The sequence below is a fragment of the Gavialis gangeticus genome, unplaced genomic scaffold (genome assembly GCF_001723915.1).
Source record: "Gavialis gangeticus isolate Ggan-Ray unplaced genomic scaffold, GavGan_comp1, whole genome shotgun sequence".
NCBI classification, from domain to species: domain Eukaryota; kingdom Metazoa; phylum Chordata; order Crocodylia; family Gavialidae; genus Gavialis; species Gavialis gangeticus.
Genome location: NW_017728992.1, coordinates 151928622 through 151942587, shown reverse-complemented (window position 1 = coordinate 151942587; position 13966 = coordinate 151928622). Strand labels below are relative to the sequence as shown.

General features: G+C 43.8%; 1 protein-coding gene across 7 annotated transcripts in view; it reads left to right on the top strand.

Annotated features, from left to right (window-relative positions):
• The window catches only part of CUNH8orf88 (chromosome unknown C8orf88 homolog), a 225261-nt gene that overhangs the window by 7302 nt on the left and 203993 nt on the right, over positions 1 to 13966 (top strand). For 6 of the 7 annotated variants that reach the window (XR_002099541.1, XM_019527905.1, XM_019527907.1 and 3 more), the window contains exons 2-5: positions 4813 to 4914; positions 5416 to 5492; positions 7892 to 7958; positions 9748 to 9854. Coding sequence is in view for 6 of the 7 variants with exons in the window: in XM_019527905.1 (XP_019383450.1) it covers positions 4813 to 4914; positions 5416 to 5492; positions 7892 to 7958; positions 9748 to 9854 (353 nt within the window). In the remaining variant the exon portion in view is untranslated. The remainder of the gene's footprint in view (positions 1 to 4812; positions 4915 to 5415; positions 5493 to 7891; positions 7959 to 9747; positions 9855 to 13966) is intronic. The other variant, XM_019527904.1, reaches the window with a different exon arrangement.

The following is a 13966-nucleotide window of genomic DNA, read 5'->3' as shown; positions in this document are numbered from 1 at the left end:
GGCCCTCCAGCCAGTTGGCGACCCAGTTGACTGTGTGGGTGTCAACAACACAGTCCCCCAGTTTCTTAATGAGAACAGGGTGAGAGACAGTGTGGAAAGCCTTCCGGAAGTCCAGGAAGACTATGTCCACTGCTACCCCTGCATCTAATGATCTGGTGATCTGATTTGATTTCCCCCCTCCTCCCCCCCATTTTCCATGCACGGATGTGAACCTCTTAAACTAAATCGGTGACTCCTAAATCAGTTTTAAAATGCACCTTTATGTCAAAGCCAGTGTAACAAACTGCTGTGGTTTAAAGATGAGACCTGCTGATCCAGATAAAACAGGGGCCTTTTCTTCCCTGTCCTTCCCCTCTACCACACCCATTCCACATAGCTTTATTTTTTCACTCCAGCATGATCTGAAATACACTTTGACCAGACTGCTAGTTTTTGGCTTTTTTTCCAAAAACTTTTGTAGATTGTGAATCTCTGTGTCAACAGAGGTTTGAGTTCAGGTAAGAATAATAGTCCCAATCCATATGGTGACTTGAGTGTGTTGACACAGAGCATTGTCATGCCGAACTCTTAGACACCCAGCTCCTGGAACAAAACTCTTTAACAGCAAACTTGGATATTAAATTTCTATACCGTGCACAGAGAAAGTTGGGCAGATAGGAAGGGAAATGTACTAAGCTAGAAAATGCTAAAATTAATCAATAGGAAATGTTGAAAAGAATGGTATATCTGTCGTGAGACAAATGCCTACATAAGACTGGCATTCACTGGACTTGGACTTTAGTCGTACTTGTTGATTTGGACGACTAGCTCGCTTATTGAAACATGGGCGTTGAAAAAGAGGCAATGGTTATAGAAGCTGGCTGTAGTTTAAAAATGTAAGTATTTGTCCATGAAGTAGACCTAACAGCCAACTCTCTCTTTCTTTAGCCAGAGGGGTTTCAAACCTATCTTTCGATTTGCAGGAGAGTTCCTTAGCCACAAAGCTATAGGCTAGGCTTGGTGACACTTTTGTTACCCTGCCGCGTTTTGTTGTAGCTGAACCCCCATACAAAGCTACCTATGCATTTTTTATTAAACAGTTATTAGATGAAATAAACATTATTGGGAGCAGGCACTGTAATCCAGATCTCTGCCTCACATAAGAGTGCCCTTTTTAGATTTGGCATAGTCCTCCTTGCATTCTTTAGCCCCATGAGTCTTGCATTCTTTACTACTGTTGGCCATAATTTCAACAGAATGGCATACTCTCCATTCTGTCATAGCTTTGCTTCTAGCTTGATGGCTGGAGCATCCTTCTGAGGGGCAGAAAATATATATTTGAACCCTCTTAAACTGATAAGGGCCTAGAATCTTGCCTCACTTCCTGTATGGGCATCCTAGGCTGTAGGCTGTTGTTCTCTGGTCATAGTCTTAAATAAAAGTGGCAGGACTGCTGCGTTCTGTGCTGAAATTGTTGGTATGTGGTAGGTGTCTGTTGAGCATGCTTGACAAATTTGGGCTGTGATGAACTTTGTCTCAGGAAAACATGCTTTGTAAATCTTCATCAGGGTTAAATATGAAGCAGGTGCTGAGCTTTTTGTGTATATGTAGTAGTGGCACATGCTTTTACTGCTGAAAACTTAAATTTATTGGGTGTCTACAGGGCCTTGGGCATTCAAGGATTTAGGTGGGAGTTTTTTGATTCACTCTTAAAGTCCATTTTAGAATTCTCCAAGGCTATCTGTGTAGTTCTGAGGTCAGAATACTGCATTGTCTTCCACTGATCCCTGTCTGCCTACATATGAACTTCTGCTCAGCCTATCTTCTTATGGAATCTGAGGCTAATACTTGTTTTTGGGAGCCAGCTGAAATTCATTTACATAGCATTCCTTAATCTGAGACGTGCACTACTAATTATCCTGCAGCTGAAAATATACAAAGGCCATGTTAAAGTAAGTAAGGTATTTCCCCACTGCATAGTTAAACTATATGCTTGAAATTCTCCTTCAAAAGATTTGATTTTTAGACTCAATGGAAGAAAGATGCCAAATTGCCTGGGATAGTATATAGCAAAGATGTCTTTTTAGATAAATGAGTTTGAGTAGTTAGTGGGGTATATGAAAGTTTGTACAACTCCCCCACTGAGGAATTTTAAAGCTCTGCATTGTGAGCAGCATCACTTTTTCAGACTGTCTGAAGAAATTCTCCATAAAATAATATATTCTTTTCTTTATGCTTGTTTGGAACTTCTCATGAAAAGATTTGCTTTTAACTTAACGCAGGTAATGTGGCAAAACAACAAACTAACTCAGAACTTGAAGCTACTGCTTTAAAATCCCACAAACTGTCATTTCTTCGAGTCAGTCTAGCTAGTGGCTTGCCCATCAGTTTATCAACAGATGATGTGGCAGCATCTCTCTTGTTTAATTGGGGTTCTGTGCAGATGTATGCACAGAGGCTTGCTGGATATTTCCAACACCCTTGATACCCCACTCTTGGAGAAAGTCAAGAAATATCTTAGCTCAGGGTGGGCAATTATTTCAGCTGGAGGGCCTTTTGGTAATCTGTTGAGGGCTACAAGGGTAGCCCCGCCCCTTGACAGGTGCCCTGCCCCCTGATTGCCATTTTGGGACTGGAAGTCCCACCCCTGACCTTTGCCATCAGAAGTACTCCTTTTGGGAGGGGGATATGCCATCTTAGAACCAGAAAAAAAAACCCAAATCAAACATAGAATCCTAGAAAATTAGGGTCGGAAGGGACCTCAGGTAGTCATCTAGTCAACCCCCCGGCTCAAAGCAGGACCATCCCCAACTAGATCATCCCAGCCAAAGCTTTGTCTAGCCAGGTCTTAAAAACCTCAGAGGATGGAGATTCCACCATCTCTCTGGGTAACCTGTTCCTGTGTTTTACTGCCCTCCTAGTGAGAAAATTCTTCCTAATATCTAAGCTAAACTTTCCGGGCTGCAACTTGAGACTGTTGCTCCTTGTTCTGTCATCACTGAAAACAGTCTAGATCCGTCCTCTTTCAAACCCCAGGTGGTTGAAGGCTGCTATTCAATCCCCTCTGTCTTTTCTTCTCCAGACTAAATAAGCCCAGTTCCCTCAACCTGTCCCCATAAGTCATGTCCCCCAGATTCCTAACCATTTTCGTTGCCCTCTGCTGGACTCTCCAATTTGTCCACATCTTTTCTGTATTGGGGGCCCCAAAACTGAACACAGTATTCCTGTGTTATAGTTGATGTATTCCACAGTATATCTACTATAACATACTTAAATTTCATTGCAAAAAATACTTTTGGCCTGATTCTGTGCATTTGTGTAGTGTATATAGAAGTGATTGCATAATAGCTCAAAATAAAGTCTTACTCTTGTATATTGTGTGGGGGGGCAGGTTTGTCAGGGTATGTGGAGTTTTTGTGGGGGCTGTGAAGGAATGTGTGGGGTTTGTGGGAGGCGGGGGGCTGGGAGTGTGTGTAGGGGGTTGGGTGTGTGGAAGTGTGGGTGGGGTGTGAGGTTTGGGGCCCTCCTGCCAGATGCCTGCCCCCTGCACACAGCCTTCGTTGCTGGTGGGAGCAGCAGGTGGCAGGCCCTCAGGGTGCTCCTGGCCCACAGCAGGCAGGCCCCTGGTGGTGCGTGACTCCAGCTGAATCCCAGGAGCTGCATGTGGCAGCATAGAGCCAGCCCAGGCGAGCCCACTGGTTGGGCTGGTTCCATCCCAGCACGTGGCTTCCTGCAGTACAGGTAGGAGCTGCATACCATCAGGCCAGGCTGGGTTGGCTCCATGCCTCCATGTGGGGTTTACCACACTCCAGCGGCGAGCTGCATGTAGAGGCATGGAGCCTGCGTGGCCTGATGGCATGCAGACCGGGAGTCATGCGCCATTGGGCCAGATGGGCTCTGTGCCTCCACATGGGGCTTCCTGCTGGAGTGCTGAAGCACAGAGCCAGCCTGGCCCAATGGTGTGTGGCTCTCACCTAATGGTACTGGGAGCCCTATGTGCTGGCATAGAGCCAGCCTGGTTTGGATTGAAGGCACATGCCAGTAGGCCGGGCTGGGCGGGCTCTGGGCTGCCATGTGCTGCTCCTGGGATTCAGACGGAGCCACGATCTGCTAGGGGGCTCTGCCTGCAGTGGGTCAGGAGAGCCCTAAGGGCCTGACACCTGCTGCTGCCAACCGCATCAGGGGCTACATGCTGTGGCAGGGGGGGCCCACCCCATCCACAAACCCCATACTTACCCCCCACCTGCAGGCAGGAGCTCCCCTCTCCACTCACCAGCTGTCCAGTCCCATGGCATTGCACTCAGTGCTTCCACATAGGGCTCCCAGCTGGTAGTGCCAAGAGGCCCACAGAGTTGGAGCCCACCTGATCCATTGGTGCACACTTGCTTCCTGCTGGCTTTCAGAGGGGCAGCTGCAGGTCGATAATACTTGTTTTTTAGAAGGGCCTTTGGCTGGATAGAATAGGCTTGTGGGCTGGATTTGGCCTGCGGGTTGTATTTTTCCTGCCTTATCTTAGCTGCTCTACAAAGTGCACTGTACTGCAGTGGAATAGAACTGAGTTTGAATCCTTTCTCCCCTCTCTGTCTCCCAAATGAAGCAGGAAAAAATGATGTCCAGGTACAAGTACTGTCATCCTTTGTGCAAAAATAACTGAAGAATGTGAGGTTGTTGTATACATTATGTAAGCTGAGTTAATTGTATCTTAGTAATAAAACATTTTGCTGGAAAAAAAATTGAGTGAAATAGATATGACATTATAATTTCATACTTATTGAAGGCATAACTGCATAGTAGCTGTGGCAGATACCATCTCTTTGCTGTTGTCTACAACAGAAGTTCCCAACCACTGGACCGCGGTCCGGTACCAAGCTGCGGCAGGTTGGCGGCTGGGTTGTAGCATGAAACCCCTGTTTGCACCCTCGTCTGTCCACTTGGGTGAGCAGCTTCCGGGGTCACTGCTGAGCTATCGGGGTTAAAGCTGGGCAGCAGAGGAACCCCGGGAGGGAGGCAGGCAGGCAGGCATCCAGCTCCACACACCCCGTCTCACTTCTGCCAGGCTGAGGTGAAAAAAAAAGGTTGGGAACCACTGGTCTACAACACCTAGTTGATTCCTGATTTATGATTAGGCAACTAGTTGCTATGATAATGCAAATAATAAATAGAATTATTGCATTGGCTAGGGATAAATGCTGAAATGTTACTGTGGACAGCAACCAAATAAAAGCATTACATGGCAAACATGTTGAAAGAAATGGGACCCGTTTATCTGGTGCTTAACTAGGTAAAGCACCTGTATGGTAACTAATACGAAACAAAGCCTTTGGATCTTTCTTTGTTGTTTGACTTTGCTATGGGGTATTTGCACACAAGTGTCTTTAAGATAGTGTTCTAAATGGACAGTTGACTTTTTGCTTACTATTACTCTTGTTCCAACAGCTTCAACTATTAATTTCAACTTTGAAACTGAATTTGCATGTGACAGTCAAGTATGCTTACGTAGTGACAGTAGTTGGGTAAGCATCTAATTAAGCGAATACAATAAAAACAATTGTAAATTGCTAAATCTATGAAGAACTGATAAAAGAATACCATAAATTGACAATGAAACGTGCCATCAGATTATTCAGTTGTAAGCATAAGCTCTTCACAGTGAGTCTTGTTCTTTCATTTGATTGTAAAGAGCAGTACTTGAAATGTTGAAATGAAATTTTGTATTTTCTTGGTGCATGTGCACTAAGGCCTGAAAAATGCATCTCCGTAAGAGGTAATGGTGACTTTCAAATGTGGCTTTTCTTTAAGCTTCATAAAGTTTATCTCCAGTAGCTTGTTCTGTTAATTCTCAACTACATATGGGTAACAAATGCTCATTTATCTTGCTCACTTTTTCCATATTTTGCACTTAATAAGCAGTGGCAGGAGTTCTTGTATTCCTTTTCATGTAGAAATGTATTCAGTGCATTTGAGGCAGCAAACATCACAAAATCTGGATTAAAATTTCTCCCCATATGCAAACAAAATGGTGGTCAAGCAAATATTTTTCTGTGCCTCCTGAATTCAGAACCACATTATTGTATTTGTTGGAAAGTAGCATTTACTTTCCATTCTGAAGGACAGATGAGGAAAAATGTGACTTGGAAAGATAGGTAGAGAGGTACTTTGGTTCTCCTTTGATCTTGAGCTAGCAGTGTTCTGTTTGTTCCTTTGCTTACTATCACATAACCAGAAGGGTGCCAGCGGCTCCAGTAAAATGTATGTATGCTGTTTTTTGTGGCTTTTGCTTTTGCCCCTTCTTGCTAGGCCAGTGTCATAATTTCTGTGCCCTAGGCAACCTTTTAGAGTAGCATGCTGGATCCTTATAGCCTGACTGTTGCTGTGAGCTGTCAATCCCTCATCTCCACCAGCAGTTCCACCTCTCCCTGCTTTGATCCCCTCCCAACTCTGTGCCCAGGCTGCACAGAAGACTGCAAATATTCAGGGCCTGGTTTTCAGGTGAATGTTGGCATCCAGACCAAGGCAGCCCTGGATCTGGGATTCATGCCACTTGTTTAATTTAAGGTACCATGCAAACTAGCCATAAAGGTGTTCTTCGTTGTATGTAGAACATCTCTGTGGCTGGTTTGCCATTTTATTGCACTATAAATTTGTTTAAAATGTGTTATTTTGCAATTTATGGTACAGTTGACACATTAATTATGCCATCTGTGTAGGCGTTCATTTTTCAAAGAGAGGTAAAGGAAAGTGGGAGTAATGACAACAGTTTTCAAATCTTTAAAAATTTGCCATAAAGAGAAGTAGGAACCATTCTCCCCTGCTACAGAAGTAGGCTGTGAAGCAGTGGGTTAAAATTGCAGTAGAGGTGACAGATTAAATCACAGGAAAAACATCCTAACTGTGTCCTTTCGGATGGTCTTACAAGTTGTCCAGGAAGTTGAAGATTTCCAAGAAGAGACTGGATAACTCTGGGATGGTTTAGGAATAATGCATTCTGAATTATTGCAGCTCAAATTGGACACCAGCACAGGGAGCAGAGGGACTATAAACTGTGTGTTGGGCTGGGTTAATTGGCTGGGCCTGGGATTGCACAAGGGTCTGGAACTAGCCCCAGTGTGGTCCCTGCTGGGCTAACAATCAGCTGTTTGTCAACCTGGTGTTATCCCCTGGCTGAGCTGACAGTCAGCAGATTATCAGGCACCTGGCCTTTAACTTGTCAGCGCAGGGAGAGACCAGGATCAAAATCCCAGTCTACCCCAGTGCTGGCAAGTATGGCGTGATTTGGGTCTTATCCCTGATCCCAAAATTGCCCATTCTGCCATGCTACATGCATAGCAGAAGCACACCTGTTAAATCAGATCCCATCATGCCTTAAATGAATGTCAGTTAGCAGCCTCAGTGTAGGAAGTAGTCGCTAAGGTTGTGAGAGTCAAAATAAGCCATTCAGGGTTATCTGTTTGCAAAGTTTGTAACTGCAATTCACCCTTCTTGTGGCTCTTGTTCAGTTAGGTATGTGCTACAGATTGTGCTGGTGGTAACCACTGGTACATCTACACTACTCCTGACTATAGTTTAAAAAAGTCACTGGTGCAGATGCTGGCCCAGTTCCACTTGTACAAACCTGTTCTTCTGTTTGCATAAACCTCATTACTTGAATTCAATTAGAAAATGAATTGCTTGTCTAGTTTTTCCTTTAGCTGTTATACAGCATGGAAAATTATGAGCAGTCTCAAGTGAACAATATGTAACAGTAGATGTAAACTTGACTTTGCCATAATTAATTTCAATATCAGCTTTACTTTGAATAGTGTATCCTTGCATTTTGTGAGAGAACACCAGATCTTCATATAATGCATTTTATGTGAAATGCTTCTAAAACTTTGAATAATTTGTATCTCTTCTTTTCACTTTTTTTCCCCAGTGGTGTGAGTCTCCTGGAATGATTGAAAGTAATCATGCAGAACAGCGTGAGGTTGAATCTAAAAAAGGTAAGCACAGATCAGTGTTTGAATTACTGACTTGTAAGATGGAGCGAAAATATTAATTCTAAGGAGTTGTGAATTACATATTTTTGTTTCAAATACTGGCTTCTGCTTCATGAAGTGATGGCTTCTTTCCAAATCAGGAATGATGTGAAAGTCTCACTTCAACAATTTGGTATTTTAATGTAATAATATTATATAGCAAGACTCTGGAAGTGGTGTGTGTGTAATTTTTTTTATCACCTTTCTAGTCTTTTGCCTGCATCACAGTATTCCTTACCCGCGTTACAGTAATTATTCAGTAATTTCCAGCTTAATTACCATAATCCTTATTTGGCACCGTACCAAATGCTTACTGGTTAGATTAAATATTCTAAATGTATTTTTTTCTAAGAATACATCAAATTCTAAGAATATTCTTAGAAAAAATACATGATATTCTAAGAAATATCAAATTAATTTGGCATGATCTTCCTTTGGTAGACCGTGTTGCAATTCCATCCATTTTTCCATTTACCTCCATGATTTTATTCATTCCATTCATAATTAGGGGTTCACCCAACTCGAGGAGGGAGCCAGCCAATTTCGTGAGGAGATTACAGGGCTGGCCACCACTTTTACGGGCTGATCCTGGCAGCCCCCCTCCCCCTACGCTTCTGGCCAAGGGTCCCCAGTTACCCTTGCTGCTGACTGGTTGCAAGGGCTGCCCATCATGTGGCCCCACCCCTTGCCACCCTCGGCTAATCAGCGGCAAGGGGCAGAGGTGAGAGCCATCTTAGGTGCCTTTCATGCTATTTCCCCTCTGGGGGGGCGCAGCATTTTATTTTTAGTAAGGTTTCCCCACCCCCCCCACCCTGGGTTTCTCAGGCATTGCCTAATTTCACAATTTCTGTGAAACAGTAATTTCAGTAGGTCTGTATTTATAATGTGTTCTGAACACGTGCATACTATTAGACTAGCAGGTCTGTAGTTGCTTGGATTTCTCTCTTAGAGATGCTGTGTGAAGTTTCATGTTACCATCCCCTACTTGATAAATTTATTAACATCCTTTAATAATGATCTGTGATTTAAGTGCCAGTTTTTTCATAATTATGAGTATCATTATACAAATGATAGGAAAAGGGGGAAGAAAGGAGGGGGCATGAAAGAGGTGAATGTGAGTTAGAGATCAAAAAGGATAAACAAAGCAGTTAACCCATTGAGGGACATAGGGGTTATAAAAGCTTTGTGGTGGGTTTCCTACACATTTCCTTTGCTTTTAAATGAACTAATTTCTTTCTACAGTATTTAGTACCCACGCTCTTTGCAAGTCCATTCATAGCATCTGATAAAATAGGCTATAGCCTACAAAAGCTCATGCCTCTCCATGAATGAGTCTGGCCATGTACTACACTGCTCTGCTTTTTACCTAACTTCAGATTAACATAGCTAACTACCTCTCTCTACTCGTGTAATGGATAGTTAGCCAAATCTGGATTGGTCTTTTTACTTTGTTAGTGAACACTCTTACAAATTCACCCCAATACAAGATCTGGGGCTGCTACACGCCACATTTATTTTAGATTTGAACCATTAAACATCTGTAGCTCTGCATTGTTCTTTGAAAAGCTGGTTATCTTGGGGTATTTCTAATTCTTATTTTAAGAGGGATTGAAACACTAGTCACAATGACAATTCTTCTGGCGCCTTTTTATAAAAGCTAAGTCAAACATTCATATTAGTAAATGCAGAATTATTAACAGATGTTCAGATAACTTAATTACCTAATTATTTGTGTACCTATGTATGTTTACAGAAAGAATTCAATACAGTAGGGACTTCCTCTTAAAGCTCGCAAGTGTTTCCCACTCACAGAAGAAGCCAGACTTTCTTCCTGATCATCCGGTTGTTCTTGAAAAACCAGTAAGTATATTTTTACCGTTTAAATTAAGCCGTGAGAAGCACTTTTGCAGAGTGCCAACCATCATGGTTGATTAGAGCAAAATTTATTGTTTTTAAATCTGTTTTGAGGTTCATGTACTTTACCCAAAAACAGATAGTGGTTATAACTTTACAGTAGCATATAGAAGTCCCCAGTCAGGATAGGTATCTCTTTTTAGCAAGTGTTGTACAAAGATGAATCTCTGCCGTCAAGAAAATTTTTTTGACTTTCCGTTCCTGCTTTTATACTTCTAAAGGACTAAAGTTCTATTATGAACTAATGAATTTGTATAATTGTGATATTCCTTGTGTTTCCAGTTATGGTATGATTTATGCTTGTGTGTTCTCACTGATGTAACTTCCTGTACTTGTTTCCTTTACTCCCATAACTTTTGGCTTGCTTTTTTAATAGATGTATAATTTGTCAGTATTCAGCTTTGCACCTTAACGTACTCCTACTTGATCTTTTCTTGGATGACAATTTTAAAATGGAGACAGAGGTTGAATATCCAAGACTAAGTTTGATCAGAAGGTGTGTCTGAGGGTGGTTCCCCCACCCCCATCACTCGCACTAAAAATTCCCCACACACACTTATGAAAAACAAAAAAGCAATCTAGATGCTTTACTTTCACTTAGAATTCTCCAAATTCATTATCTGCATTGTCTTGTCTGTGTGCATGCATGTATTGCCATAGCAATTTGAAAACATAGCTCAAATACCCGCAGTACTTCTTGATTTTTTTCCCCAAATGTCTCCTGAAAACATGGTCATGTTTAAATGGTTTAGGTTTCAAGTCCAAATCGTCTCCCAAACTGTCGTAAAGAGTCTGATACAAAGGTTGGTGTAGTAAAAGTACGTGAACTGGTAGCATAATTTTCTGCTGTTGTCTGTCCAGCATGTTTGGTTTTAATGGTGACTTCCCCCAGCACTACGAGCTGCTGGGAACGTGACTTGACTGAAGGAGGTGCTTCCCCCCCAACCACACTGAGTTCTCCAGCACTGCGAGCCTCTGTGAACTGAGCCTGGCAGTGGGAGGCGCTTCCCGCAGCTGGGCTGAGTTCCCCAGCACCGGGTCCGTAGTGGCAGGAGCAGCGACCTGTGATCCGGCAGGCAGATTGGGGGCTTGCCTGCTCTCTCGGGAGGGCTGCGGGGGCTCTGTCGGACTCCTCCTGGGAGTGCAGGCCCTGATCTGCCTGCCGGATCATAGGACGCTGCTCCTGCTCCCCGGCTCCTGCTTGTCAGCAGCCTGAGGTTCAGTTTCCTAGAAACCTCTGCACCAATCTTGAAACTTGGCAGGCTTCATGCCCTCAGAAGAGGCTACCACCCCTGCAAGTTTCATTGGAATCAGGCAAGAAATGACAAAGGTATAGGCTTTTTTATGCTTCCCCATTATAGCCTATGGGTGAAATGTCAAAACAGCAAAACTGTTTCAGTGAAACGGAACGGAACAGTGCTTTCGAAATGAAGCAGAACTTGAAATGAAACGCTGTTCCGTCAGAATGGAAGTCGAAGCAGAGTGCTGCTGTTTTGCACAGCCCTAATGTCTACACTGCTCACTTACCTGCTATGGCAGGGGTGGGCAAAATGCGGCCCGTGGGCCAGATGCAGCCTGCCAGGCCATTCTGTCTGGCCGATGGGACCCCTAAAAAATTTTAGAAAATTAATGTTTATCTGCCCCTGACTGCTTGTCATGCAGTCCTTGATGGCTTGCCAAAACTCAGTAAGCGGCCCTCCACCTGAAATAATTGCCCACCCCTGTGCTATGTGGTGCCATGCTGAAAGTCTGGACTGTTCTGTGTGCACTACCTGTTGAACTGAGGGTAGTATGGCAATTTTTGTGCTGCTGGTGAGTGGGAGAGGGGGTAACTATCAGTTTCTCACAGGAGGTAGAGGCAGTTGGTGCACTAATGCAACTAGACCACTTTTGATATGGGAGGTAGTGTACATGGCATGTTTTAGCACACTGCTGCCAGCTGCAGTGAGTGGTATAGACTTGCCTTTAATGCCTTGCTATAACACTTTGATGTCTGTGTAGATTGATGCCTGTAGTTAGTTCACCTTTAAATACTGATAGCAGTGTCTCTGCCACCATTTACTAGTTAAAAAATAAAAAATATACACAGTGGAATTGTGAAAGCCCATCAGTTGAATGGTCTCGGTGCAGCTCAGATTGTGAGCTGAGGTAGGCATTCAGGGTCTTAATTCCAGCTACGCTAATATCTGTTCTGGTTTAGCTGGTGTTCGTGTGTATATATGGAGGGGATTCAGTGTTTGAGGGAAAAGTGGACAGCAGGAGGCGTAACAAAATATGGAGAAATCTTGTGATATTAAATGTATTTGTCCAAAAGTACAAGAGGAAAAAAATGATTTGCATCCTCTGAAGCAGGGCTGTACAACTGCTAAGCAGCCAGGAGTTCAGAATGCTGCATGGGCTGCGCCAGTGGTATCTGCAAGCCGTAGGGTCCACAGATCCCCAGGCTACATGCTGTATGTGTGTAAGTGTTTCCCCTCCCTCTCACTGTGTACATGGATGCTCCTGTAGCGCATGGGCTGGCCCCCCTTGCTGGAGTGCATGCAGCATCCTACCTCACCTTTGGGTGCCTGGCTGTGGACTCTCCCACTGCACTATGCTTCCCAGGCACTCTGGGCAATGCCCCCACTCAGCGCTGTGGGCTGTGCTGAGCTGCCCCACTTCGTCCCTCTCTCTTGGGTTGGGTCAAACAGTGGAGGCCAGAGGAGGGAGTGGGAACCCCAAGATCCCAGCAGCTGCCTCAGCCAGAGCAGTAACAGCAGCAGTGGCCAGGTGGGAGCCTGAGAGTTGCATGCAGCCTACAGGCCACCCATTGGACAGCCCTGCTCTTAAGTCAGTTTAGTTTCCTTTGTGATTCAGGTGCAGCAAGTACCAGTCCTCGTCCAAGTCAAAGAATGTGTGTATCGTGTATACTGCTAGGACATAACAATGAGAATCTATATGCTGAAACTGTAATGGTTGGCTGCTCGAAAGGTTTTGTTTGTTACCACGCTTGGTAGTAGCCTAAAGCAATGCTTTGTTGGATGTGCTTCCTGACTTGGTCAGGAAACCTGTCTTCAGTGATGCGCTGGGAAACGTCTGTGGGAATGTCCATAAAGATTGTAACATCTGCATCTTCTATCTTGAGACTGAGTAACTTTTTAAGACTGTTTCCTTGATGCTGTGCAATTCCCACACTAAATTAATACAGGCTTTATTGGTTTGATTGGTAAGGGAGCTAGGCCCAACGTAGCTGTGAGCCATTGTTTGGAAAGCCACTGGTACGTGAGGGCTTCCTCTCTGGAAAGCTGTGCTAGTGGACTGAGTATTGCCACGTTTCAGTTCGGCACCTCAAGTGCTAGAAGCTTCCTTTTCTAGGCAGCATGTACTCAGAAGGGATTTTCACAGCAGCTCAGACTTCCACCCAATAAATTTGAGAGGTAATATCCAAAGCAGTGTGTCAGGCTGTGGGCTATGGTCAGCATCCTCTGTCCAGCACTGTGTACACTGTTTATCTTTTGCATGCATTCTGCATCCCATCTCAAAATGTGCTTAATGCTATTTTCCACACAGGCACTTTCAGGTGGTGCCAGTTTACAGTTGTTGACCCTAAGAACCTATCTTAAATTTCTTCTAACTACATAGTATTTATGGAAATTAGCCTTTGAAGAAGTATAGAGGTATCAAATGTCCAGTTTTGATTTTAATTATTTTTCCCCTTGGACAGGCAAATGACCGCCCTCTCTTTTCTTTTGGAATCTGCCAGCAGCCTTTGCTATCCAGCAGATTTATGTTTAATAACTTATCTTCAGTTTTCTTTTTTATAACCTGGTTTTAAGGCTTGTCTACTCAGACGAGAGATCTTCTGCAGAAAAAAAATGTCCATCTACATAGTTCCATGCATACCTTTTAATGCACTGTGTTCTCAACATTAAAACATTTAGTTTATTTGGTTTGGCAACCATTGATCCTTCCAGATCATGGTGTATGCATGAGAGGTCACCCAGACCTTTGATATATATGCCTAGGAAGGAGTTTTTGAAGGAGTGGAGGCTGTCCAGACCTTCCATCCCCCCCCTTCA